Below are 25,306 nucleotides of genomic sequence, written 5' to 3' on the forward strand. Positions count from 1 at the left end.
GCCAAGAGTGGTAAATAATACTACACAACCAAGAGAGGGTGATACTCGGTTCTAGTTAGAGTAACAAAGGTTATTGGGAATGACTAGGTGATACCGAGAGTAGTGTGAATACTCAATTGTAATCTTGTTGAAGATTATAGTGGAACCCTCTAAGAGGTCTTAGAGGTGAACTGGATGTAGCTTAGTGGAGTGAACCAATATAAAATAATTATGTGTTTATTACTTCAGCCTTGCAAAATGTTTTACTTATATACTCTACAGTTGCTTATTAACACAACCTTCTAGAGTTGTCTTTCTCAAAACACTACAGTAGATTTGCCTAAACAATTGAGAAACATTTTATTTCTGAACTTCCAGTTTAAAAAGAAGTTTATAACTCAAGTGTCTGTCAACTCGTGTAAATCATTTAATCTTTAACAAAGTTATTAAACTACCTTTTGGAAAAAAGTTTTCCAAAACACTATTCAACCCCCCCCCCCTCCCCCTCTATCTAGTGTTTTCCAGTTATTTTAAGATTTGAGCGAGATTGTAACCAAATCTTGGCCTTTCCTACAAGTGACAATGGAAAAAACCTGAGATACATAGTTTCTTCATCATCAGAATTTGTCCCAAGGGTTCCACATAGTTCATAGAACGTGGCCAAGTAATTAAATAGATCTTCTTGGTCTAATCCAACAAATTGATTTGTTGTTATTAGAGTGAGTAATGCAGGTTTTATCTTCATACCTTTTATAGGTTTAACAATGCTTGAAAAGTGGCATGACCCTTGTTGTTGAGTGTAATCTCCCAGTAATCTCCTTTGATTGTTTCCTGCAACAATTTGATTAGACCAATTTGCTTTCATATCAAGGTCTGAGTCTACAAGTTTAGTTTGTGGCTGTAGTAGTGGCGTCAGAATTTGTCTATGTTTTTTGTTCTTGTTGTTGCGCCTTCTGATAGTGCGTTCAATCTTTGGATCAAACAATAAAACCTTTTTTATCTTCTCTTTTGCATACACAACAACTCAAACAGTAGTGAGCAACGTTAAAGCACAAAAATTGATGTAGAAAAAAGTGTAGAAATCAATGTAACAATAACTAAAAAAATAATAACATAAAAAAAAAACAAACAAATTTCTTAGCTTATCCACACCTTAATACATCTTTGTACAGTGATCAATCCAATTTAAACAGAGATTTTCTTGACTTAAATCCCCGACAATGACGCTAAAAACTTGTTTGCATGTCTATGAAACACCCAAAATATAAAGTATACTAGGTTGTTGTAGTATAACAAGTGTCGTATTCATTGAAATTTGGCAAAAAAGGCAATGTTTAAACTATTTTGATCTTCTATAAAACAGTAGTTGTGTTTAAGATGTATTGAAAAAAAGAATTATGTTGATGAAAATGTTGTAAAATAAGTTAGAAAATAGTTTGGATTATTGGATGAGTGACTTTTAGATTGTTGAAAGTGCATTGCAGATTGACTTCACAACTTCTCCCTCTCTTGCATCAGATCTACCCTTAAATATGGAGTTGCAAAGGATCTGTTGGGATAAACTTAAATTTTAGGGTTTTCTTAATAATTTTGTTTAAATCTTATTTTATTAGTTTTGGGTCTAGTAATATTTAGTTTGATTTGATAGAGATAAAATAAGGATAGGTAGTTATGCTTTTCTGTTTATCTAGGTACAATACTATTTTATGATAGATTAAGCAGATTTTATTTTTAAGATAGTTGATATTTTATTTTTCAGGTTTTATTTTTATTCCCGTAATATTGTAAGTATCACGACTATTTAAAGCCCTTCAAGCCCTTCAATTATCAATGAATAGTAGACTCAATTTTTGGAAAATATTTGAGTGTGTGTATCGTGAGATTTTCTTAATAGTAGTATGAGAGCTTTATGCTTTGATTACCGAGAGAGAGGAGAGAGTTAAACACTGTGAGAGAAAAAGTGAGTGCTTGATTTTTTTTTTTGTGAGAGAGATGGCAAAGGTTGTCAATGGTATGAGTGTGCCACAATTGATAAGAAAAACAAATTATGGTAATTGGTGCCTACAGATCAAGGCGTTATTGAGATTCTAAGACATTTGGGATATGGTGGAAGACGGGTACGTTGAATCTGATGAGGATGAACATCAGACGGTGGCATAGATGACAACATTGAAGAAAACATGTGCAAGAGATGGGTCAACATTGTATTTTCTCTACAATGCAGTAGATGAGTGAGGATTCAAAAAAATAGTGAATCCCAAATCATCAAAGGACGCTTGGGAGATATTGGAGGTTGCGTATAAAGGTGACAACCGCGTTAGAAAAGTCTGAATACATTCTCTTAGATGAGAGTTTGAACAGCTGAAGATGGAGCCCAACGAGCATATAATCGAGTACATAACTCGGGTGGAGAAGGTGGTCAACCAACTCGGTAGAAATGGAGAACAAATGCCATCTAGCCGGGTGGTGGAAAAAATTTTGAGATCCCTTACAAAAGATTTTGAAAGTATCGTGGGCGCCATCGAAGAATCGAAGGACTTGTCGGTTCTCACAGTGGTTGAACTTGTTAGGTCATTAAAAGTCCAAAAAACAAGGGGGAAATATTGGGATGATTAGGTTGAACCTGACGATCAAGCTCTACATGTATAGTTTGACTCGAATAAAACTCGGATTACTCAGAGCCGAGGTCCTGGCGACAGATGGTGAGGAAGCCAAGGACAAGGTGGATGTGGCCAGCCGGTAATTTTGAGAATGATAATGAAGAGCAAATCGGTGAGTAGAATTGGTGTGACCGAGGACAAGGAAAAGGCCGAGGAAATCGGTCAAAAGTTGAGTGTTTTAAGTGTGACAAGTATAGACACTATGCAAACGAGTATAGATCAAGCAAGTGTTACAACTGTGGCAAGGCTGACCATATTGAGAAGTATTGCAAGACCGAGACAAAGGGGGAGACGAATCTCCTTACTGAAGATGCAGAAGAAGAGTGTTAAATCTTGTTGTTGGCAAAGAGTTCAGATGCAGTGGACATAGAGAGCCCAATCCCAACAATTGATGAAGTGATATCGGTAAAAGATGCAACAATTGTAGAGAAGGAAAACCTAGAGAAAGAAGTCAAACAAAAAGATGAAGAGATTCAGCAGATAGGGAGGCTTCTAGATGAAGCTAATGAAATTATTAATAAACAGAAGGCTGAGCTTGAGGAGATGAAGACGACGACTCTTGAAAAAGAAGATAAATCATCTAGTGTTCTTGAACTAGACGAAGAGGAAGATGAATATGTTGAGAAAACCCGATGAAGATGTCGGCCAAGATTGTTGAGAAATCGCCTAAGGTTAGAAACGAGTTGGTCAAGGTTATTAAGAAGTCAGGCATAACAAAGTCAGTCAAAGCACTAAAAAGGTCAACCAAGGTAAAAGACAAGAGGGCCATAAGGAAAAAGAAGAAGTCAAATCTGATTGAAAGAAGCAAGCCCGATGTAGGATGATGCACATGGAAATTCGAATGAAGGAAGGAAGAATTTAAGTTTATGGGGGAGTTTGTTGGGATAAACTTAAATTTTAGGGTTTTATTAATAAATTTTTCTAAATCTTATTTTATTAGTTTTGGGTCTAGTAATATTTAGTTTCATTTGATAGAGATAAAATAGGGATAGGTAGTTATGATTTTCTATTATCTAGGTACAATATTATTTTAGGATAGATTAAGCATATTTTATTTTTGAGATAGTTGATATTTTATTTTCAGGTTTTATTTTTATTCCCGTAATATTGTAAGTATCACGACTATTTAAAGCCCTTCAATTATCAATTAATAGTATGCTCAATTTTAGGAAAATATTTGAGTGTGCGTATCGTAAGATTTTCTTAACAGGATCTAGTCTAGAAAGTTCGTTTAGGTGTAACTCTAGGTCCATCCTTGGCACCTAGAGCCTAGGGTCGCAACTCTTTAGTATGATTCCTCAATAACTACTTGAACGGGTCACTTGCATTAAGATCAAGACTATATCTTCAGTTGCACACTCTAAATCTATTCTTAGCAGCTAGAAGCCCTCATGAAAACTTATTGGATTACAACTTAACACTAGTTCTCACTAAATATTAAGCTAGTGAAGTAAGACGAGTAATCACATCATCCAACATTAAGCATAAATCAATTAACAAATTTTAGATCAAAAGCAAACATACATAAATGAAAAATATTGCCGAATACAAGAGAGTTCAAAGTTGTTACATCTCACTCTAACACATGGAAGATTTAGTTATTCATAAATGATAGAAAGAAGTAACAACAAGGAAGAGAACCAATCTCCTAATCCTCTAAAGATGTTCTATTAATTACAGAGCATGTGAGTGAGAAGACTTTATAAAGTTTCTCTCTAAAAGTTCTCTTAAAGTCTCTCAAAAAGTCTGTAATCCAATCCCTTGTCTCTAATATGAAATCCCTAAACAGATTAAAATTTTGGTATTTATAAACTCTGGCAGCATGGCTCCAACTGTGGTCCATGGTCCAACCGTGAGGTTTCCTTCCTAAGTGGGTTTTCTCCATGGCTTTAGTTGTGAGTTCTTAGGGGTGAGCCTCTTGATATTACTTCATGATGAAGGATTCTCAATGGCTTGAGCCCCAAGTCAAGGATTAAGGTTTCCTTCCATGTTGGGTTTATGTTGGGTTTTCTTCTTACGACACTACAACCGTGTTGTGACATAATGCTTGAAAAGTTTTTGAATTTCTTTGTTTTTCTTCACAAATTGAACTTTTACTCGTTAAACTCTTTTATACCTACAAAACAGGTAAAATTGAGGTACTTATCATGAATTTTACGCATAACTAAAGCAAGATAAGTGTCAATTCAACATTTAAATCAACCAATACTAGGTATTTATTAGTATGTGTAGGGGAAAGGGTTGAAGAGGAGATTATGTTGTTTATACGAAATCTTCAAGTGGTACGAATTTGAGGACAAATTCTCTTCAAGAAGGAATGTATGATAAAGGATTATTTCCTGAGCATATATGAAAAGAACTTGAAATAAAACATTTGCAATTTAAAAGATCTATGACAAGGTCAAAGATCAAAGATCAAAACATGTCTCATTGAATCTTATAATATTTCATGAAGGAAGAAAGTTAGAAAACATGAAGATCATAAGCACAATTGAAGAATAATTTATATTAATTTTACATGAAGTTAAATTTGTTGGACGAACCAGTTTGTGTTTGCTAGGCGAAATTTTGCGTTTGTAATTTTTTTTCTAGTATTTTTATGCATTTATTGTTTTGGCTTTATTTATGGTGAAAGTCATAATATTATAAATTTAAATTTTATATTAAAATTTCCCTAAAATTAATTGATGGCTATATTTAATTATACTAAAAGTAATAAGATTTCATATTATGGTTGTGTTACATTATATGTGAGATGGAAAATTAATAATACTAACGTGTTTCTTAATTAAAAAGACTATTATTTATCTTTTCTTATAATTATCAATAATATATAGGGTTAACATGTATAGATTTCCACAAATATTTGCATATACAAAGAATTGTGAGAAAAATTGTGAATAAAATTTAAAATTTTTCACTCAAGCTAAAAAAAAATTGAATTTTTGATTTATTATTTTTTTCTCTTCTCATTAGTGTAGTAAAGGGCTTGGGCTTCATGTTTTTTTGGATAGAATACTTCGATTGAACAGTTGAAGTATATCCTAGAGTAGTAAAAAGGGATGAGTTTTGACTCTTAAATGAAGCCTATACTATAAGAAACTACTCCATAGTTAGATATCTAAGCACATCCTTATGCTCATAGACAAATATATATTCAGTTTGAGTTATTTTGAGTCACATACACTCAATCACATACTACATGCAACTTTAAATGTCCACTAACTTCAAAAAGGGATAAAAAGTAAACTTACTTTATTATTAGTTCTGATCGGGTGGGTATATAGAGTTGTGTAAAAGAATCCTTCCTATGGTCTCTATTCGTGAAACAAATGAAGGATGAAGTCAAGAATCTAAAGAGAAGATAGAAAAAAGTTTTAGAAAAGTTTCTAGAGAGATAATGGTATTTATTAAATGAAACTCTGTTATAAGAAATTTTATTATAGTTTGACCTTTTTTGAATAAAATAATGGAGTGCAATCTTTACAACCTCTACTACTTTTAAATTTTTGGAAAAACTCTAGAAAGAGGATTGAATGGAGTTTTTAGAAACATTTTGCAAACAACTGTTTAAGTTCTTTTGCAGGGGTTAAACGATTTGCAATTAATATTAAACACTTAAGTTTTCATATAGCGTTTAGGAGAGAGAACAAACAAGACAAGCTTATTTTTGAACTAGTTCACTCCAACTAAGCTACATCTAGTTCTCCCTTAAACACACTTAAGGGGTTTCACTAATCTTTAAAAGATTACAATGAGTTTTACCACTCCTAGTTTATAAACTATCCAACCTAGATAGACCGTTTAGCTCAACTAAACTAAACAACCAAGTGTCTTCATTCTCTTCAGAATTTACAAACATATCAAAGGTATTTTTGAAAAACAAGTACAGATTGAAAGCTCTCAAAGACAGGATAAGGAAATCTGAAAACTTGTAAAACATTTTTTGTTAACAAAGTAAGTGCTAAACATTGAAAGCTTATAAAGAGATCATACCAACGTAAGATTCAAAGATATATTCTTGTTATCTTCTTTTCAGCCAGTCTTCCTAATATAAACTTCTTCGGGAAAGATCTGTTACTCAAAGAGTTGACTTCAGTGAGAGTAGTGTTGGGTACAAACAAAGTCCCACATCGGATAAAATAAGAGATGGGCATGGATTTATATACACATAAGATACCTCCATTGGTAAGAGGCCTTTTGGAGTGGTAGCAAAAGAAAATCCGTGAGGGCTTGACCCAAAGCGGACAATATCTTACCAGTGTGGAGATCTATGTGTATGTGTGTGTGTTGAACATCCCCACAAATGGTATCAGAGCCCATGGTTTAGGTCTGGTGACCAGGCTCATAAGAATACGTCTCTCCATGATCAGGTGAAGCCTTGGTAGGTGGCCGGTAGATAGCCTGGAAGTGAATCATGAGAGGTGGAGAGCAAGAGATGCTCAGTGTTTGACCATGGATTGTGAAAGAGAAGTGATGACCATGGTGTACTTGAGGATAAGAAAAAGACTTCCACTGTAGGGGAGGTAGAGGTGGAGAACCATAGTCCTTTGTTTGAGGGGAGGATGTTGGGTACAAACAAAGTCCCACATTAGATAAAATAAGAGATGGACATGGATTTATATACACATAAGATACCTCCATTGGTAAGAGGCCTTTTGGAGTGGTACCAAAAGCAAATACGTGAGGGCTTGACCCAAAGCGGACAATATCTTACCAGTGTGGAGAACTATGTGTATGTGTGTGTGTTGAACATCCCTACAAATGGTAAAGACTGTTGGGTCTTTCGAAGAGGAGGTTGGTTACCTTGTGGGTTACACAAACATCAATAACATCTGAGCCAACTATATAAGGGATCGACACCACTCTTTACCCAAAACCTTAAGGCAATGGGTTAATGGGTCTTTCATCTTTATATACTGCTCTACTTTCTCATTTCTATCCAATGTGGGACTTGGACTCACTAGTACAAAAAGAAGAAAAGACACCGGTTCTTTTTGTTTATAGGCATCGGTTTTGCAACCGAGGCATATACGACTGAGGTAAAAAAAGTAGGCTATATGCCTCGGTCACGGACCGAAATAAAACAAGATAGGATTATGCCTCAGTTTTTAGAGAACCGAGGCAGTAATGTGTTCTTTTTTTCAAATTTTAGAACTCGCCACCGTCAATCAGTGAGATTCAATTTCTGAGGCTGAATCTGAATATAAGAAAACCCAAAAAATTATCAGCAGGAAGACAAGACCCTCGCCACCGTCACCATCGTCACCACCGACACCAGTTTCCTTTGCTCGCCATCAATCCGCACCGGGGTCCAGTGGTTCAAGCCTCGTTCCTCGATCTGCACCGTGGTCCAATGGTTCAAGCCCTCTACTCGCCGCCGATCCGCACCGGTGTCCAGTGGTTCAAGCCCCGTTCCTCGATCCGCATCGGGGTCCAGTGGTTCAAGCCCTCTACTCGCCGTCGATCCGCACCGAGGTCTAGTGGTTCAAGCCCTCTACTCGCCGCCGATCCGCACCGGGGTCCAGTGGTTCAAGCCCCGTTCCTCGATCCGCACCGGGGTCCAGTGGTTCAAGCCCTCTACTCGCTGCCAATCTACACCGAGGTCCAGTGGTTCAAGCCCTCTACTCGTCGTCGATCCGCACTGAGGTCCAGTGGTTCAAGCCCCGTTCCTCGATCCGCACCGGGGTCCAGTGGTTCTAGCCCTCTACTCGCCGCCGATCCGCATCGAGGTCTAGTGGTTCAAGCCTCATTCCTCGATCCACACCAGGCTTCAGTGGTTCAAGCCCTGCTTTCCGTGGCCACTACGGTTCAGTGGTTCAGGCATGGAGGCGACGATGCTGGAGGAAGCTCGCGGAGGCGACATTGGTGGTGGCAGCTTGCGGCGGCGATGATGGTGGAGGCAGCTCGCGGCGGCGACAATGGTGGAGGCAGTGAAGAACCAAGGAGGAAGAAGCTTATATATTTTAAACGAGAAAGAAGAAGAAGCAGAAGCTTAGCCTTGCAAGAAGAAATGAGTGCGCAGAAAGTGAAAGAAAAGCAGAAGCGCGCAGAGGCAATATATGCCTTAAAAACCCGAAGTAGTTGCACAATATATGCCTCGGTCAGTAGAGCAACCGCAGTCGAACAAGCCTTTTGACACCGAGCTTAGAAAAATCGAAGTCGTAGCTTTTAAAAAATATGCCTCGGTTCTGTTGGAAACCGAAGTAATATCAACTTTTCTAAAAGTTGTCAGCGAGTTTCAGTGAGTGTCAGGATGAGTGTCAGTGTCACGAGGCTTTATGCCTCGGTTCTTCGTTAAACCGAGGTAGTATTACCTTAGGTTAGGCACCGATTCTGAGCGTAGTTGAGGTGGTAGGCCATTTATTTTTCGGTTCTACATGCAACCGAGACCTATAATGTTATCTTATTTACCAATCTGCCACCGCGTTGTTATAGACAACGGGTTGGTATAAAATGAGGCATATTGTGCGAGTTTAAGAGCAATAATTGTACTAGTGACTCACACTTGGATACCCAACATCTCCCCTCAAGGGTGAGTCCCTTCCACATAGGTACACCCCCCCTCCAGCGGAAGCATTCCCACAACTAATCACAACCACGAGTAGCCCTTTCCAACCGTCGTATCTTAACGAAACTTGCTTTACCTGGATACCCTTTGCCAGGAAGACTTTCGGTATAGGGATCATTATACTCGTCTGAGCCGGTCACCAAGACAAACCATCGGCTCTAATACCACTGCTGGGTTTATTGAGGAGGAGGGTTCCCAGTGGGTTACACAAACACCAATAACATCTAAGCCAATTATATAAGGGATCGACACCACTCTTTACCCAAAACCTTAAGGCAATGGGTTAATAGGTCTTTCATCTTTATATACTGCTCTACTTTCTCATTTCTATCCAATGTGGGACTTGGACTCACACTTGGATACCCAACAAGTAGGTAGTCATTTACGTAAGTCAGGTGCTAGGTTGCGTCTTGGAATAACAACTGTGCTTTTAGCAAACATGGCTTGTACGACTCAATTAGAGTAAAAAGCATTAAGGAAACATTCCAAGAATGTCTTCCTATCCATTGAAATCTTTCTTAATTTGGCATAGAGCTTTTAAATAAAGCTTGATACTTTCATGATCTGCATAGATAAAGAGAAACAAAGCACCACAGATAAAGAAGTACAAATCATACATGCATTTAATGTTTTAAACGTTATAGAGCGTTTAGGTATGTTTCATGTACTAAGCATTTAGCGCACAAGTTTGTTCCTTTTGAGTAACACATCATTTACAAGATACAACGTTTAATAAAAAAATTTCTAGACCATTTATAAAGATAAACACATTTTTAACAAACATTGTTTGTAAGTTATATAACATCTTATATAGAGTTATCAACGATGATTTTCTTATGTTATTCAACAATATTTTAACAAAACATATGTTTTGGACGGTTTTAATCAATAAATGTTATTTCGTTAAATATTTGTATGTTAAAATTCAAAACAAGAGTCGCTAGACGGTCTTGTCTCTCTAGATGATCTTGTCTTAACATGTATGTCCTTACATTTTACATCTCAATTATACTCCCAATGTGTTCTTAGGGTTAATTATATTTTTCATCCTCTTATCCCTTCATGTGATTCAATTCGGTCCCTAATTTTTTTTGGTTCAATTAAGTCCTCATTTTCTTAAAAATGATACAATTTGATCCATTTCGTTAGGGATTAAATTGAATACAAAACAATATAATGTCGAAATGATATTGCCACGTGACACTAATATTGTCACGTGACACTAACACTACCACATGACACTAATACTATCACAGACACTATCACTGTCATGTGGTACTACCATTGTCAAACAACACAACACTGGTTTGACACATGACATTGTTTTTTAATTTTAAAAAAAAATTTTAAAAATTTAAAAACAAATAAAAAAAATGAAAATACTATCAACTATTACGTAGAGTGTACAAAGACGAAGTTAACGTTAATATAGTTGGAAGGAAGAAATAAAATAATTTTTAATAATAAGAGAACTTAATTAAAAATATAAAATAAAAGATCTAATTGAACTGCACAATAGGACAAAAAAATGTAATCAAATTTATATTTTATACAGTGCTATCAAAACTGGTAACCCTGTCTGATCCGACCTGGTCCACCACGGGTTGGTCACTAAGTGAGTCAACCTAGTCTGACTCATTTATTAGCGAGCCAAAAAAAATTGAACCCGGACCGACCTACCAAGGTGGTGGGTTAAACGGGTTGGCTCACCGGCTCACTTAATTACAATTTTGTTTCAAATCTTAAAAAAATAAAATATTTTTTCAAATCTAAAAAAAATTTCAATTCTTTTGTAATTTAAATATAAATAAATTTCACCCTAAAATGATGTTAAACTCCAAAGACAATTCAAAATAATAAAAAAAAGTATCATACAATCCAAATGTAATTCAAAAGCAAGCACAAAAGGCGAATAAATAAGTTTCTAAAATTGATCTTTTTGTGCTACTTATCCATTTATAATATTAGTCTTGAATGGATAAATCCATAATATTTTTTTCTCTCTTGAAACATATTTTTCTTTATCCTTTACAACATAATAAAAAAAGTATTAACTAATAATATTCAAATACAAAGTAATAAATTATTAAATTAAATTAAATTAGATGGATTGGTGAGTCGGGTTCTAAGTGGACCGGGTTGAAAATTGATCCATATCAAAAAATGACATTTTTTTAAAGGACCGCGATATTCCAACAACGTATTTTTAACACTGTTTTGACAACGCCACGTGTCGTTGTTTGATTGGTTTGTTTTAAAAATAAAATATTTTTAAAACCTACGAAACGGAAGTCCGTAACCCTTATTTTTAGTGAAAATCCGAAAATAGCCCTTTCTCTGTTCCATTGGAAACGAAGGACCGTTCTCTTGAAAGGTCGAAGGTCGCGTTTCGTCCTGCTTCACTTTGTTCTGTGTGCGTGGTGTTGTCTCCGTCCAGTTTCTTCTCCTGTTATCGTGCGGAATGGGAAGTTCCGGTGACCATTGTCCGACGACGAAGGTAAGTGGTTTTCCATTCCATGTCGTAGCTTGGTTATTCGGTTTGGGCATGTCGTAGCATGGTTATTTGGTTTGGGTTAAGGTTTGGGGTTGGTATCCTTGTGTTGTGGTTCTTGGGTTATTGGGTTTCGTTGTTTTGATGATTTTATTTTGGTTTATGCAGTTGAGTGTTCGTCACTCTTTTTCGACAAAGTATATATGTACTTTGAACGAACGCTTGACAGACGAGCATCGGTCATTGATTGCGAGGACTCCATTTGCGTGGTTTTTAGATGTCAATGTCAATGTTAAAGTAGGTAGAAATATATTGAGTGAGTTATTGGGTAAGTGGGACGACTGTAGTAGTGGTTTTTTAGTTGGGAATAAAATATTGAAGTTAAATGAAAATGATATTTATTTAGGGTTGGGATTGAGTACAGATGGTGCAAATATTAACTTAAAGGAAGAGCTGGGCAACACTGAATGTGTGAAATACATAGGCAAAGGAACAAAGGAATTGAATTCGATATACAAAATTCTAATGCGAAAACACAAGAAAAAGATCCATTGTTCTCATTTTTGTAGTCTTTACCTCCTAGTAGGGGTAAGTGAGATGTTATTTCCAAAACGTAGCGGGAAAGTGTTTCCCGTAATGTTTAATATTGTTGACAACTTAAGTGGTTTGGGTAGTTATTGTTGAGGTAGTGTAGTTTATCGTTTTCTGTTACGTAGTTTGTGCAAAGCTTCAGAAGGCTTGAAGAAAGGCAAAGGTATTTCAAACGTTTACGTCGATGGTTGTGTTTACATGCTGCAGGTAATTAATAGTATTTGATGTAATTACTTAAATTGTTTTTTGAATTAAGTTTCTTACAAGTTAAGATGATTTATTTGTCTTAGGTATGGTTTTTTGAGCTTTTTGTTCCACCAAAAGGTCCTATTGAAAAATTTCCACGAATATTGCATTGGATGAATATAAGTGTTGGAGACAAGTTTGTAAAACGGTGTATGGAGACAGGTTTGGTAAGTTGTTTGTTATCGGAAGTTTTGTTATGTTTTCATATATTGACAAAAGTTGTGTAATCTGTAATGTGTTGTTAAATTTCAGGTTGTTGACGATGTTTATGGTGGTCCTTCAACCAAGGATAAGGAGGAATACAGACCAACACCTAAAAGAAAGGATTCTAAACCAAGAGGAAAGAAGAAACAAAAAAGAATTCGCAGAGAAACTTTTATACGTGCCTTAGAGGAACAAGAATTTCTAATTGAAGAACTTAAAAGGAGGGTTGGAAGTTTGGAGGCACAATTGGCTGAAGAGAAGGCAAGAAGGCAAAATAAAGATGACGTTCGACAAAGTGTGCCTCGTACAGAACCATCGGTGAACACTGGTTTTGTATCCCCTACAGACATTGACGAAAATGAACAACCTTTTAAGACGTATGTTAGGGTTGGATCACGAAGGCGTTACAAGGGAAGAGCACTTAGGACTCCATACACCGGAACCGTAGTGCTTAGAATAAAAAATGAGTGATCGGTGTATTTAGTTGATGGAAAATGTTATTTGGAAAGTAATGATAATTGTAATCATTATAAATAGATTAATAAAACAATGTTTAATGTATCCGATTTAGTTCAATGAAATAAAATTTGAGTTTTGGTTTTGAATTGGTCTCATATTTTATTTATTCAATACCATTGTTATTATGAGTTGTGGGTTTTTGGATTTCAGAATGTGGTCTTTTTTTGTGTCTCCTAAGTTGCAGGCTTGTTTGTAAGATGTTCGTGTTTGAGTGGTCTTTTTGGGTAACATAGGTGACGAATGTCAAAACCAGTTCATTTGAAGGACAATTTGAGTGGTCGGTGATGTGATGTGAGGCCAAGGAGTTTGGGGTCACCCCTCATAAGTTGGAGGAGCAGGGTCTGCAAGGGATGAGGGAGGGTGTTCAAAAAAGGGTCTGGTAATCGTTTATAGCATCCCTGTAAACGATTACCCGAGAGAATATTGGATTTTGTACACAAAGTCCAACACAGGTACTCAGTTAGGTGAACAGGGGTCACCATTGTAGAAAAAGGTCAGTTTTAGGCACTTCTACAGCTGTCTGAGGCTGGTCCAGGTGTTTCAGTGCTGGGATAGGGTGGTTGGTGATGTGATGTGAGGCCAGGGAGAGTGGGGTGACCCCTAATCAGTTGGACGAGCAAGGTCTGCAGGGGATGAGTGAGGGTGTTCAAAAAAGGGTCTGGTAATCGTTTACAGCATCCCTGTAAACGATTACCCGAGAGAATATTGGATTTTGTACAGAAAGTCCAACACAGGTACTCAGTCAGGTGAACATGGGTCACCATTGTAAAAAAATCTGACTTTTAGGCACTTCTGCACCTGTCTGAGGCTGGTCCAGGTGTTTCAGTGCTGGGATAGGGTGGTTGGTGATTTCATGTGAGGCCAAGGAGTGTGGGGTGACCCCTCATGAGTTGGAGGAGCAAGGTGTGCAAGGGATGACTGAGGGTGTTCAAAAAAGGGTCTGGTAATCGTTTACAGCATCCCTGTAAACGATTACCCGAGAGAATATTGGATTTTGTACAGAAAGTCCAACACAGGTACTCAGTCAGGTGAACATGGGTCACCATTGTAAAAAAATCTGACTTTTAGGCACTTCTGCACCTGTCTGAGGCTGGTCCAGGTGTTTCAGTGCTGGGATAGGGTGGTTGGTGATTTCATGTGAGGCCAAGGAGTGTGGGGTGACCCCTCATGAGTTGGAGGAGCAAGGTGTGCAAGGGATGACTGAGGGTGTTCAAAAAAGGGTCTGGTAATCGTTTACAGCATCCCTGTAAACGATTACCCGAGAGGATATTTGATTTTGTACAGAAAGTCCAACACAGGTACTCAGTAAGTTGAACAGGGGTCACCATTGTAAAAAAATATGACTTTTAGGCACTTCTGCACCTGTCTGAGGCTGGTACAGGTGTTTCAGTGCTGGGATAGGGTGGTTGGTGATTTCATGTGAGGCCAAGGAGTGTGGGGTGACCCCTCATGAGTTGGAGGAGCAAGGTGTGCAAGGGATGACTGAGGGTGTTCAAAAAAGGGTCTGGTAATCGTTTACAGCATCCCTGTAAACGATTACCCGAGAGAATATTGGATTTTGTATAGAAAGTCCAACACAGGTACTCAGTCAGGTGAACAGGGGTCACCATTGTAAAAAAATATGACCTTTAGGCACTTCTGCACCTGTCTGAGGCTGGTCCAGGTGTTTCAGTGCTGGGATAGGGTGGTTGGTGATGTCATGTGAGGCCAGGGAGTGTGGGGTGACCCCTCATGAGTTGGAGGAGCAAGGTGTGGAAGGGATGACTGAGGGTGTTCAAAAAAGGGTCTGGTAATCGTTTACAGCATCCCTGTAAACGATTACCCGAGAGGAAATTGGATTTTGTACAGAAAGTCCAACACAGGTACTCAGTCAGGTGAACAGGAGTTACCATTGTAAAAAAAGGTCAGTTTTAGGCACTTCTGCAGCTGTCTGAGGCTGGTCCAGGTGTTTCAGTGCTGGGATAGGGTGGTTAGTGATGTCATGTGAGGCCAGGGAGTGTGGGGTGACCCCTCATGAGTTGGAGGAGCAAGGTGTGCAAGGGATGACTGAGGGTGTTCAAAAAAGGGTCTGGTAATCGTTTACAGCATCCCTGTAAACGATTACCCGAGAGGAAATTGGATTTTGTACAGAAAGTCCAACACAAGTACTCAGTCAGGTGAACAAGGATCACCATTGTAAAAAAAGGTCAGTTTTAGGCACTTCTGCAGCTGTCTGAGGCTGGTCCAGGTGTTTCAGTGCTGGGATAGGGTGGTTGGTGATGTCATGTGAGGCCAGGGTGTGTGGGGTGACCCCTCATGAGTTGGAGGAGCAAGGGATGAGTGAGGGTGTTCAAAAAAGGGTCTGGTAATCGTTTACAGCATCCCTGTAAACGATTACCTGAGAGGAAATTGGATTTTGTACAGAAAGTCCAACACAGGTACTCAGTCAGGTGAACAGAGGTCACCATTGTAAAAAAAGGTCAGTTTTAGGCAATTTTGCACTTGTCTGAGGCTGGTCCAGGTGTTTCAGTGCTGGGATAGGGTGGTTGGTGATGTGATGTGAGGCCAGGGAGTATGGGGTGACCCCTCATGAGTTGGAGGAGCAAGGTCTGCAAGGGAATTGTGAGAGTGTTCAAAAAAGGGTCTGGTAATCGTTTACAGCATCTTTGTAAACGATTACCCGAGAGAATATTTGATTTTGTACAGAAAGTCCAACACAGGTACTCAGTCAGGTGAATAGGGGTCACCATTGGAAAACAAGAGGTAACAATTAACTTCAAAACTTTTGTATGACATAAATAAATTCATTATAACACACCATTAATAGAGATTCAGGTACACAACATACACAACAGTAATACATTGTACGTTTGAAATATTACAGTTATCCATGAAATACTTATAATGGTGTTCATATAAAATTACAGTTATCCTAAACCCACTATTGGTTGTCTGCTTGATTGGACGTTGATGGTTGGTCAGATGGACGTACAAATTTGCGGAGGATGTCATCCACATTGAGTTCCTTCTCTGCCCACATAGGAAGTCGAATGACAGGTTTTGGTGTCTCCTTAACAAGGTCAATATTAGGAGGTGAAACTTCAGCCGGAAAAATCTTGACTATAGAGCGATGCGTAATATTGAGGTAGTGGTTTTGCCGAAATGCAGTGAAGGGGTGGACCTAAAAGTACAAACGAAATTTTTAAGAAGAAGAACACTTAAATACTAAATAAATAATTGTGGTAGTGAAGTACAAATTTGATGGCTTACAAGATTGAGTATCATAACGGAACCTACTCCGATATTGTCTGCAATTTCAGGATCTTCAAGAACTTTGTTGTGCAAGGAAGCCTTCATCGTGGCAGTTGGGTCCTTTAGAAGTTGGTATAATAAGTTAGTAATGTACCATAAAATGTTATGTTGTTGAATAAAACAAATATTACCTTAAGACTCAACTGCATATCTCCCAACCCATTTGGCTTGCACTCTTTCAATATGCAAACAACCAATGGAAGGACCTCAGCTGATTTTGCCTCTTAGAGGGAGTTAACGTTGTCGAATTTTCCATCCTTTACGAGACCTATGATAAAAAAAATGAAAACAAATTAAAAGTAGTAAACGTAACAATGTTGTTGGAAGCGTGTATGAGATTCAATGTACCGTGGTGTTCGATAAACATATGTGCCCATTTCCAAGCATTGGAGTTGAAATCTCGTTCATAGGTTGCGTCAGCAACATCACGAGCAAATTCTTGTGTCGATTTCGGTTGTTCTGTTCCCGTTCTATTCATGAAAGCTGCTTGGATGTTACCTGCAGGACCAGGAATAAGCGTTGCGGAAGCATCGCATTTTTTCAAAAACGATTCAAGGACATCATCATCATAAACAAGTTCTTCCCATGCATCCATGATTATACAGAAATTTCATGTCCACATTAAAATTCTAAGTTAACGACGATACATCAGTAGGATGATTAAAGAAGTCACTCAAAACTAAACAATGGTAAACGGGTTACAGATACTGTCACCTGATTGAAGCGTACACAATTGGTTTCTCCCCGAAACTTAAATACAAGTACGTGGACAATCAAATTACATGAAATGAATGTAAAAAAAAAATATTAAAATTACATCTATTTCCATTAAGTTAACTTGTTCAAATCAAGTTACATTAATTGTGGGGAGATAGTCTGATTTGATGGGTAGCCTATTTAAGTGAAAAGGATTGATTGGGGGTTAGGAGAGAGAAACTTTATGCTTTATGCTGACAACCATCAATGCATGCTTTCACAGATAAGCAAATATGTGCTTGACAAGGCAAAAATATGACCTTTGGCGGGACTACACAGCTGCGTCAACAACCGAGTTAACATCCAACGTTAACATTTACTTCCATTAACCAAGCACTTGCAGACAACTTACCCGGGTGTTCATTAAAGAGAAGGGCCACAACGAAGTTCGGAGGTTTGGTGAGAAGCACAAAAGGTTCATTTATGGTGGACGTAAATGTAGAAGATGAGGTTGGTTAGGACCACTGACCTTCATTAAAGGGCACACGATTTTCCACCAGGGTACGTTTAATTACTTGTTCGAAAAGATTTTATTTTCATTATTTCTGTAGTTGCCAGTGGTCGTAGTGGTTAGTGTGATGAGTCAATATAATTTGCTTTATCTCTAAAGGTGGGTTTAATGTCAACGCACACAATGGATGGGGATCAAGGGAATGACTATAATGACAATGTTGATGAGCCTAATGAAAGTTTAAAGGAGATGGACCCAACAGTGCATATGTGTTTTGACTCAATGGCTGAAGCAAAAACTTTTTACACAAACTACGCCATTAGACGTGGGTTTGCCGTGCGGACTAGAACTTCTAAAAAAGATAAAGACAACAACGTCTACTACCTCAGAATAGTATGTTCAAGGGAGGGAAAATATGTGTCTTCCGTCAAACCAGTGGTAAAAACACTTCCAAGTCAAATTAACCAATGTCCTGCTGGGATAACCATTGCAAAGAAGGAGGACAAGTGGTTTATAAGGATCGTTGTTCTGGACCACAACCAAGATCTTTGCCCAAATAACTCCAAACTTTTTGCAGCCAATAGAAAGTTAAGCATGCATGCAAAACACACGTTGGAGGTCAACAACGATGCTGGAGTTAGGTTAAATAAGAGTTTCCTTAGCATTGTGAACGATGCGGGGGGCTATGAAAACATGGACTTCTTCGAGCGGGACGCAAGAAACTACATTGGCCAACACATAAGATCTTTATGTAAGGATGGTGATGGTCAGGCACTCCTACGACACTTTTCGTCAATGAAAGATAGAAATAACGAGTTCTTCTATGACATTGCACTCGATGAAGGGAATAAAATCTGTAGTGTCTTTTAGGCTGATGCAAGAAGTCGTGCTGCATGTGAAGAATTTGGTGATGTTGTTTCCTTTGACACCACTTACTTAACAAATAAGTACGACATGCCATTTGCGCCTTTTGTTGGAGTAAACCATCATGGACACTCCATTTTACTTGGTTGTGGATTGTTGTCTTCGGAAGACACTGCCTCATTTGTATGGTTGTTCCAATGTTGGCTGAGATGCATGCGTAACAAGAGTCCTCAAGGTATTATTACTGACCAATGTCGAGCAATGGCCAACGCTAATGAACAAGTGTTTCCTGATACGAGGCATAGGTGGTGTTTATGGCACATTTTGAAGAAGTTGCCTGAAAAATTGCACGGGTATAGAAATAATCCCGTTATCAAAACCGAACTACATGCGCTTATATATGATTGTCTTTGTCCAATAGAATTTGAAAATGGTTGGAAGGAACTACTTACCAAACATGGATTGGAGCAAAATGAATGGCTATGTAATTTGTACGAAGAGAGACATAAATGGGTTCCGTGTTACTTGAAAAAAGATTTTTAGGCAGGCATGTCTACGACTCAGAGAAGTGAGGGAATGAATGCCTTTTTTGATGGATTTATCAATTCTACAACAACACTTCAACAATTTGTGGTCCAATACGACAATGCAGTTAGGGTAAAGGCCCAGAAGAAAATAGAAGCGGACTTCTCCTCCATGAACACCACTATTGCATGTGGTTCTCAGTCACCAATTGAGAGACAATTTCAAGTGCAATACACACATGCAAAGTTTGAGGAGGTCCAAAATGAGTTCCGTTCAAGGATGAATTGTTTAATCAAAGACACCTTAAAGGAGGACTTTTGGAACACTTACACTGTAAAAGAGGAACGAATGTGGGAGGGTAATCGTGTACCAGATAAATTGTACAAAGTTCAATATGATCCCGTCACACAGACAACCACTTGCTCTTGCCAACTGTTTGAGTTCAGAGGAATTATATGTCGGCATTCCCTCTTGGTATTTAGTCAAGAAGATGTTTACAGTGTTCCCTCACAATACATATTGAGGCGGTGGAGCAAAAATATTTGACGAAGACACACCCTAATAACAGCATCGTATAGTAATTCCACAAATGAACCACGCATGCAAAGATACAATCTGTTGTGCAAACGTTTTTATGAAATAGCTGAAGTTGCTTGTGAGTCTGAGGAAGCTAGTACTGAATTGGAAAAAGAACTTAATTGTTTGGGTAAAAAATTTGGGTTCAGTTCTTCCTTGATAAATAACATCATCAGTGATGCAGGCGAACTAAGATACGATACTAGTGCATGCACGTCAATACCACTTAGTCCAGTTGGAACATCTGATGTCCGTGTACACAGTCCTGCAACTGTTAAGCGAAAAGGACGTCCACGCACAAATAGGTTGAAGTCCACTGTTGAGAAAATAACCAAAAGAACAAAGTCAACGTCATTCACAAAGACTTCAACACCACCCACCCAACAATGCGTGAGTTATTAATTACGTTCAAAATATTCATTAAATATTTTTTTGTCTATCAATTATGTTTAACTTACTACTTGTGTTGTTTCAGGCCGAAAGAGGAAGTAATATTGTTGAACGTGATGACCGTTTACAATTTGAACCCGACACTATCCAACTATCACAAGATACCGAAATTGGTCATTTTGGATTTTTGTCATTGTTGTCAGTTGTACATAACAATTTCGATAACAACATCAGTTGATATATACAACTTCCTTGCTGATTTTTTTGTTATTTTTATCTATTTTTTTAGGTTAAAATGGCCATCCATGAAATCCCATTAATGTTTGTTTCGAATGCATATAACTACACCAGAATTTGACACCGTAATCGATTACAAGGATGTGGTAATCGATTACTGTGGTCAGTTAATTAAACAAAACTATCCCACTGCATAACGTCTATAAATTGCAATCCTCTTCATAACCGTCCATACACGTCCTTCCTCAAAATCGTTTGCAACAGCTCACTTCTCTCAGTGGAAAACCCTAAACGAAGTACAATGGGTGATCGTGGAACGAAGAAACAAAAGGCATCTTCTTCCGTTGGTGGACGTCGACGCCGCCGGAGTCCAACCCTATCACCATCGTCATCCCCTCCAACGCCTACCAATGATCTGTTCTCGTCGGATGAGCAAGAGGAGAAATATGCCCAACATTTTGTCAATCGGGAAATTTTGGAAAGTAAGTATCTAGAGTACGAATACTTTGAAGGAAAAAATTTTCAATTCTATGACATATTACACGAAGCTGGGCTGACTGAATTTGTTGGTTTAAGAAGACATTATCACCCACAATTAGTCAGAGTGTTCTACAGCAACTTGTCAATATCGGATACTGGGTTATTCGAAGCGAGGTTAAAGGTGTAAAAATTAGGGTCAGCCCTAATCTTTTTCAACAACTCACTATCTCCCATCTGATGGTGTTTGTTACGAAGGAAAACTTGTAGATCAGTGGAAAGAACAATACGATTATGTGACTGCAAGGCAACTACTGTGTAGAAATGATGCAGTCATACAATCTAGAATACTAGCGGGGCAAATGAAAGTTCAACCAAGGATACTTCATTACGTTCTCACTAGAGTATTAATTCCTCGTGCAACGAATATTGGTCAGGCATCCGAAGAGGATATTATGCTGCTATGGGCATTTTTCAATTCCATTCACATTAACTGGGGACATCTTATTAGATATAAGATGAAAAGAGCATTAAGGGACAACGCAAAGTTGCCATATCCACATTTGATAACCATCTTCCTTGAACACTTTGAAGTGCCTACTGAAAGTGATCCCATTTCAGAACTCAAGTTGAAGCAAAAAATTGGTTGTGAAGTTGTAGCATCATTTGGTTATGTGCAAAATGATGAAGGAGAATGGGTTCCCAAAGGCAACGCCCCCCATCCCCCCTTACAAGAAGTTCAACATGAAAAAGGACAAGATGATGAACAAGGCAGTTCATCTACAACACTAAATAATGTCATCAACCGCATAGAACAACTTCAAACCTTTGTTGGTACAAGATTTGATGCCTTTGAAACTCGATTTGATGCCCTTGAAACAAGATTTCAAAACATGGACGTGGTCATCAATACAAGGTTTGATGCGTTGCAATCACGCGTTGGGAACATTGAACAACTGCAACACTTCCAAAGTGCTTCTGATAACAATCCTCAGACTTAGAATTGATTGTTTAGGCTATATTTTATGCATTATAAAGAACTATGTACCACAGTTCCTGCTTTGATCATTTCAAGTATTTAATTTAATGAAGTTGTTCACTTTCAAAATGGTTCCTTAATTCTCTACATTTATTATGTAATGTTCAATTTATGATCCGTAAAACACCAATACCACTAACATATACCACTTAATAACACTACAGTGGTCTCTAAAACAAAAACTAACCTTTTTTTACAATGGTGACCCCTGTTCACCTGACTGAGTACCTGTGTTGGACTTTCTATACAAAATCCAATTTCCTCTCGGGTAATCGTTTACAGGGATGCTGTAAACGATTACCAGACCCTTTTTTGAACACCCTCAGTCATCCCTTGCACACCTTGCTCCTCCAACTCATGAGGGGTCACCCCACACTCCCTGGCCTCACATGACATCACCAACCACCCTATCCCAGCACTGAAACACCTGGACCAGCCTCAGACAGCTGCAGAAGTGCCTAAAACTGACCTTTTTTTACAATGGTGACCCCTGTTCACCTGATTGAGTACCTGTGTTGGACTTTCTGTACAAAATCCAATTTCCTCTCGGGTAATCGTTTACAGGGATGCTGTAAACGATTACGAGACCCTTTTTTGAACACCCTCAGTCATCCCTTGCACACCTTGCTCCTCCAACTCATGAGGGGTCACCCCACACTCCCTGGCCTCACATCACATCACCAACCACCCTATCCCAGCACTGAAACACCTGGACCAGCCTCAGACAGGTGTAGAAGTGCCTAAAAGTCAGATTTGTTTACAATGGTGACCCCTGTTCACCTGACTGATGACCTGTGTTGGACTTTCTGTACAAAATCCAATTTCCTTTCGGGTAATCGTTTACAGGGATGCTGTAAACGATTACCAGACCCTTTTTTGAACAACCTCAGTCATCCCTTGCACACCTTGCTCCTCCAACTCATGAGGGGTCACCCCACACTCCTTGGCCTCACATCACATCACCAACCACCCTATCCCAGCACTGAAACACCTAGACCAGCCTCAGACAGGTGCAGAAGTGCCTAAAAGTCAGATTTTTTTACAATGGTGACCCCTGTTCACCTGACTGAGTACCTGTGTTGGACTTTCTGTACAATATCCAATTTCCTCTCGGGTAATCGTTTACAGGGATGCTGTAAACGATTACCAGACCCTATTTTGAACACCCTCACTCATCCCTTGCAGACCTTGCTCGTCCAACTGATGAGGGGTCACCCCACAGTCCTTGCCCTCACATCACATCACCAACCACCCTATCCAAGCACTGAAACACCTGGACCAACCTCAGACAGGTGCAGAAGTGCCTAAAAGTCAGATTTTTTTATAATGGTGACCCCTGTTCACCTGACTGAGTACCTGTGTTGGACTTTCTGTACACAATCCAATATTCTCTCGGGTAATCGTTTACAGGGATGCTGTAAACGATTACCAGACCCTTTTTTGAACACCCTCAGTCATCCCTTGCACACCTTGCTCCTCCAACTCATGAGGGGTCACCCCACACTCCCTGGCCTCACATGACATCACCAACCACCCTATCCCAGCACTGAAACACCTGGACCAGCCTCAGACAGCTGCAGAAGTGCCTAAAAGTCAGATTTTTTTACAATGGTGACCCCTGTTCACCTGACTGAGTACCTGTGTTGGACTTTCTGTACAATATCCAATTTCCTCTCGGGTAATCGTTTACAGGGATGCTGTAAACGATTACCAGACCCTATTTTGAACACCCTCACTCATCCCTTGCAGACCTTGCTCGTCCAACTGATGAGGGGTCACCCCACAGTCCTTGCCCTCACATCACATCACCAACCACCCTATCCAAGCACTGAAACACCTGGACCAACCTCAGACAGGTGCAGAAGTGCCTAAAAGTCAGATTTTTTTACAATGGTGACCCCTGTTCACCTGACTGAGTACCTGTGTTGGACTTTCTGTACACAATCCAATATTCTCTCGGGTAATCGTTTACAGGGATGCTGTAAACGATTACCAGACCCTTTTTTTAACACCCTCACTCATCCCTTGCAGACCTTGCTCCTCCAACTCATGAGGGGTCACCCCACACTCCTTGGCCTCACATCACATCACCAACCACCCTATCCAAGCACTGAAACACCTGGACCAGCCTCAAACAGGTGCAGAAGTGCCTAAAAGTCAGATTTTTTTACAATGGTGACCCTTGTTCACCTGACTGAGTACCTGTGTTGGACTTTCTGTACACAATCCAATATTCTCTCGGGTAATCGTTTACAGGGATGTTGTAAACGATTACCAGACCCTTTTTTGAACACCCTCACTCATCCCTTGCAGACCTTGCTCCTCCAACTCATGAGGGGTCACCCCACACTCCTTGGCCTCACATCACATCACCAACCACCCTATCCCAGCACTGAAACACCTGGACCAGCCTTAGACAGGTGCAGAAGTGCCTAAAAGTCAGATTTTTTTTCAATGGTGACCCCTGTTCACCTGACTGAGTACCTGTGTTGGACTTTCTGTACAAAATCCAATATTCTCTCATGTAATCGTTTACAGGGATGCTGTAAACGATTTCCAGACCCTTTTTTGAACACCCTCAGTCATCCCTTGCACACCTTGCTCGTCCAACTCATGAGGGGTCACCCCACACTTCTTATGTTCACATCAATCACCAAAACCCATCTCCCCACTCAGAACTTGATCAACTCCTTCCCATTAATTACCATTAATTTTACTGAAAATGGTCTCGTACTTTTCAAATTTTTATTATACTGTTGCGTTCATTTTTCAATCACTAATTTTGTCATTATAACAAAAACAAACACAAAGTAAAAACAATTCATTTCGAAATCCAACCACTAATCTTATTACAAACACATACTGTACATTGTCAACTAACATTAGGTACATATTTGAACATCTTATACATGTACAATTTTATCATTTCTTAGCAATCCTAAAAAATGCCATATAACTGTAGGGCTTCCATTCTTCTTATGTTCTCGTTGTCCAGGATCCAGTCACACACATATTTCTTTCTAATCCCAAGCAGTTCCTCCTGAAACCAACATTTTCCACATTACAAACCAGCACATACAAGAATATAATCAAACACACAGTTCCAACTTACAGTTGTATATTCAGGCATGCTTTTCCCGTTGTATTTTTCGTCTCCATCCCAGATTTCCATTGCTTTCAACATTATGACTCCACAATCATGTCTGAAATAATATACCCACAACATCAAATTACTTTTGCCCATATACATGACAGCACAATATAATCCAGCAATATAGTTCAAGAAACTTACAAGTTTGGTTGGGATGGGATATTTGCTTGTTTAACAGTCAAAGGACCGATACTACCTTCCGGTGTATTCATCAAGATGCAAAAAAACCGTGCCACATTTTCAGCCTACCAGTTAACAAATACAATAAATACTTAAACAATACAGGGT

General features: G+C 38.8%; 2 protein-coding genes across 2 annotated transcripts; both read left to right on the forward strand.

Moving 5' to 3' along the window:
• Positions 1-17,942: 17,942 nt before the first annotated feature.
• On the forward strand, positions 17,943-19,166 carry LOC108332696 (protein FAR1-RELATED SEQUENCE 5-like). The gene is made up of 2 exons (XM_052876432.1): positions 17,943-18,530; positions 18,630-19,166. The coding sequence occupies exons 1-2, from the start codon at positions 17,943-17,945 to the stop codon at positions 19,164-19,166; spliced, it is 1,125 nt and encodes a 374-aa protein (XP_052732392.1).
• Positions 19,167-19,172: 6 nt separating this feature from the next.
• Positions 19,173-19,694, forward strand: LOC128196200 (protein FAR1-RELATED SEQUENCE 9-like). The gene has a single exon (XM_052876433.1). The coding sequence runs from the start codon at positions 19,173-19,175 to the stop codon at positions 19,692-19,694; it is 522 nt and encodes a 173-aa protein (XP_052732393.1).
• Positions 19,695-25,306: the final 5,612 nt, after the last annotated feature.

The sequence above is a fragment of the Vigna angularis genome, chromosome 4, assembly GCF_016808095.1.
Source record: "Vigna angularis cultivar LongXiaoDou No.4 chromosome 4, ASM1680809v1, whole genome shotgun sequence".
NCBI classification, from domain to species: Eukaryota; Viridiplantae; Streptophyta; class Magnoliopsida; order Fabales; family Fabaceae; genus Vigna; species Vigna angularis.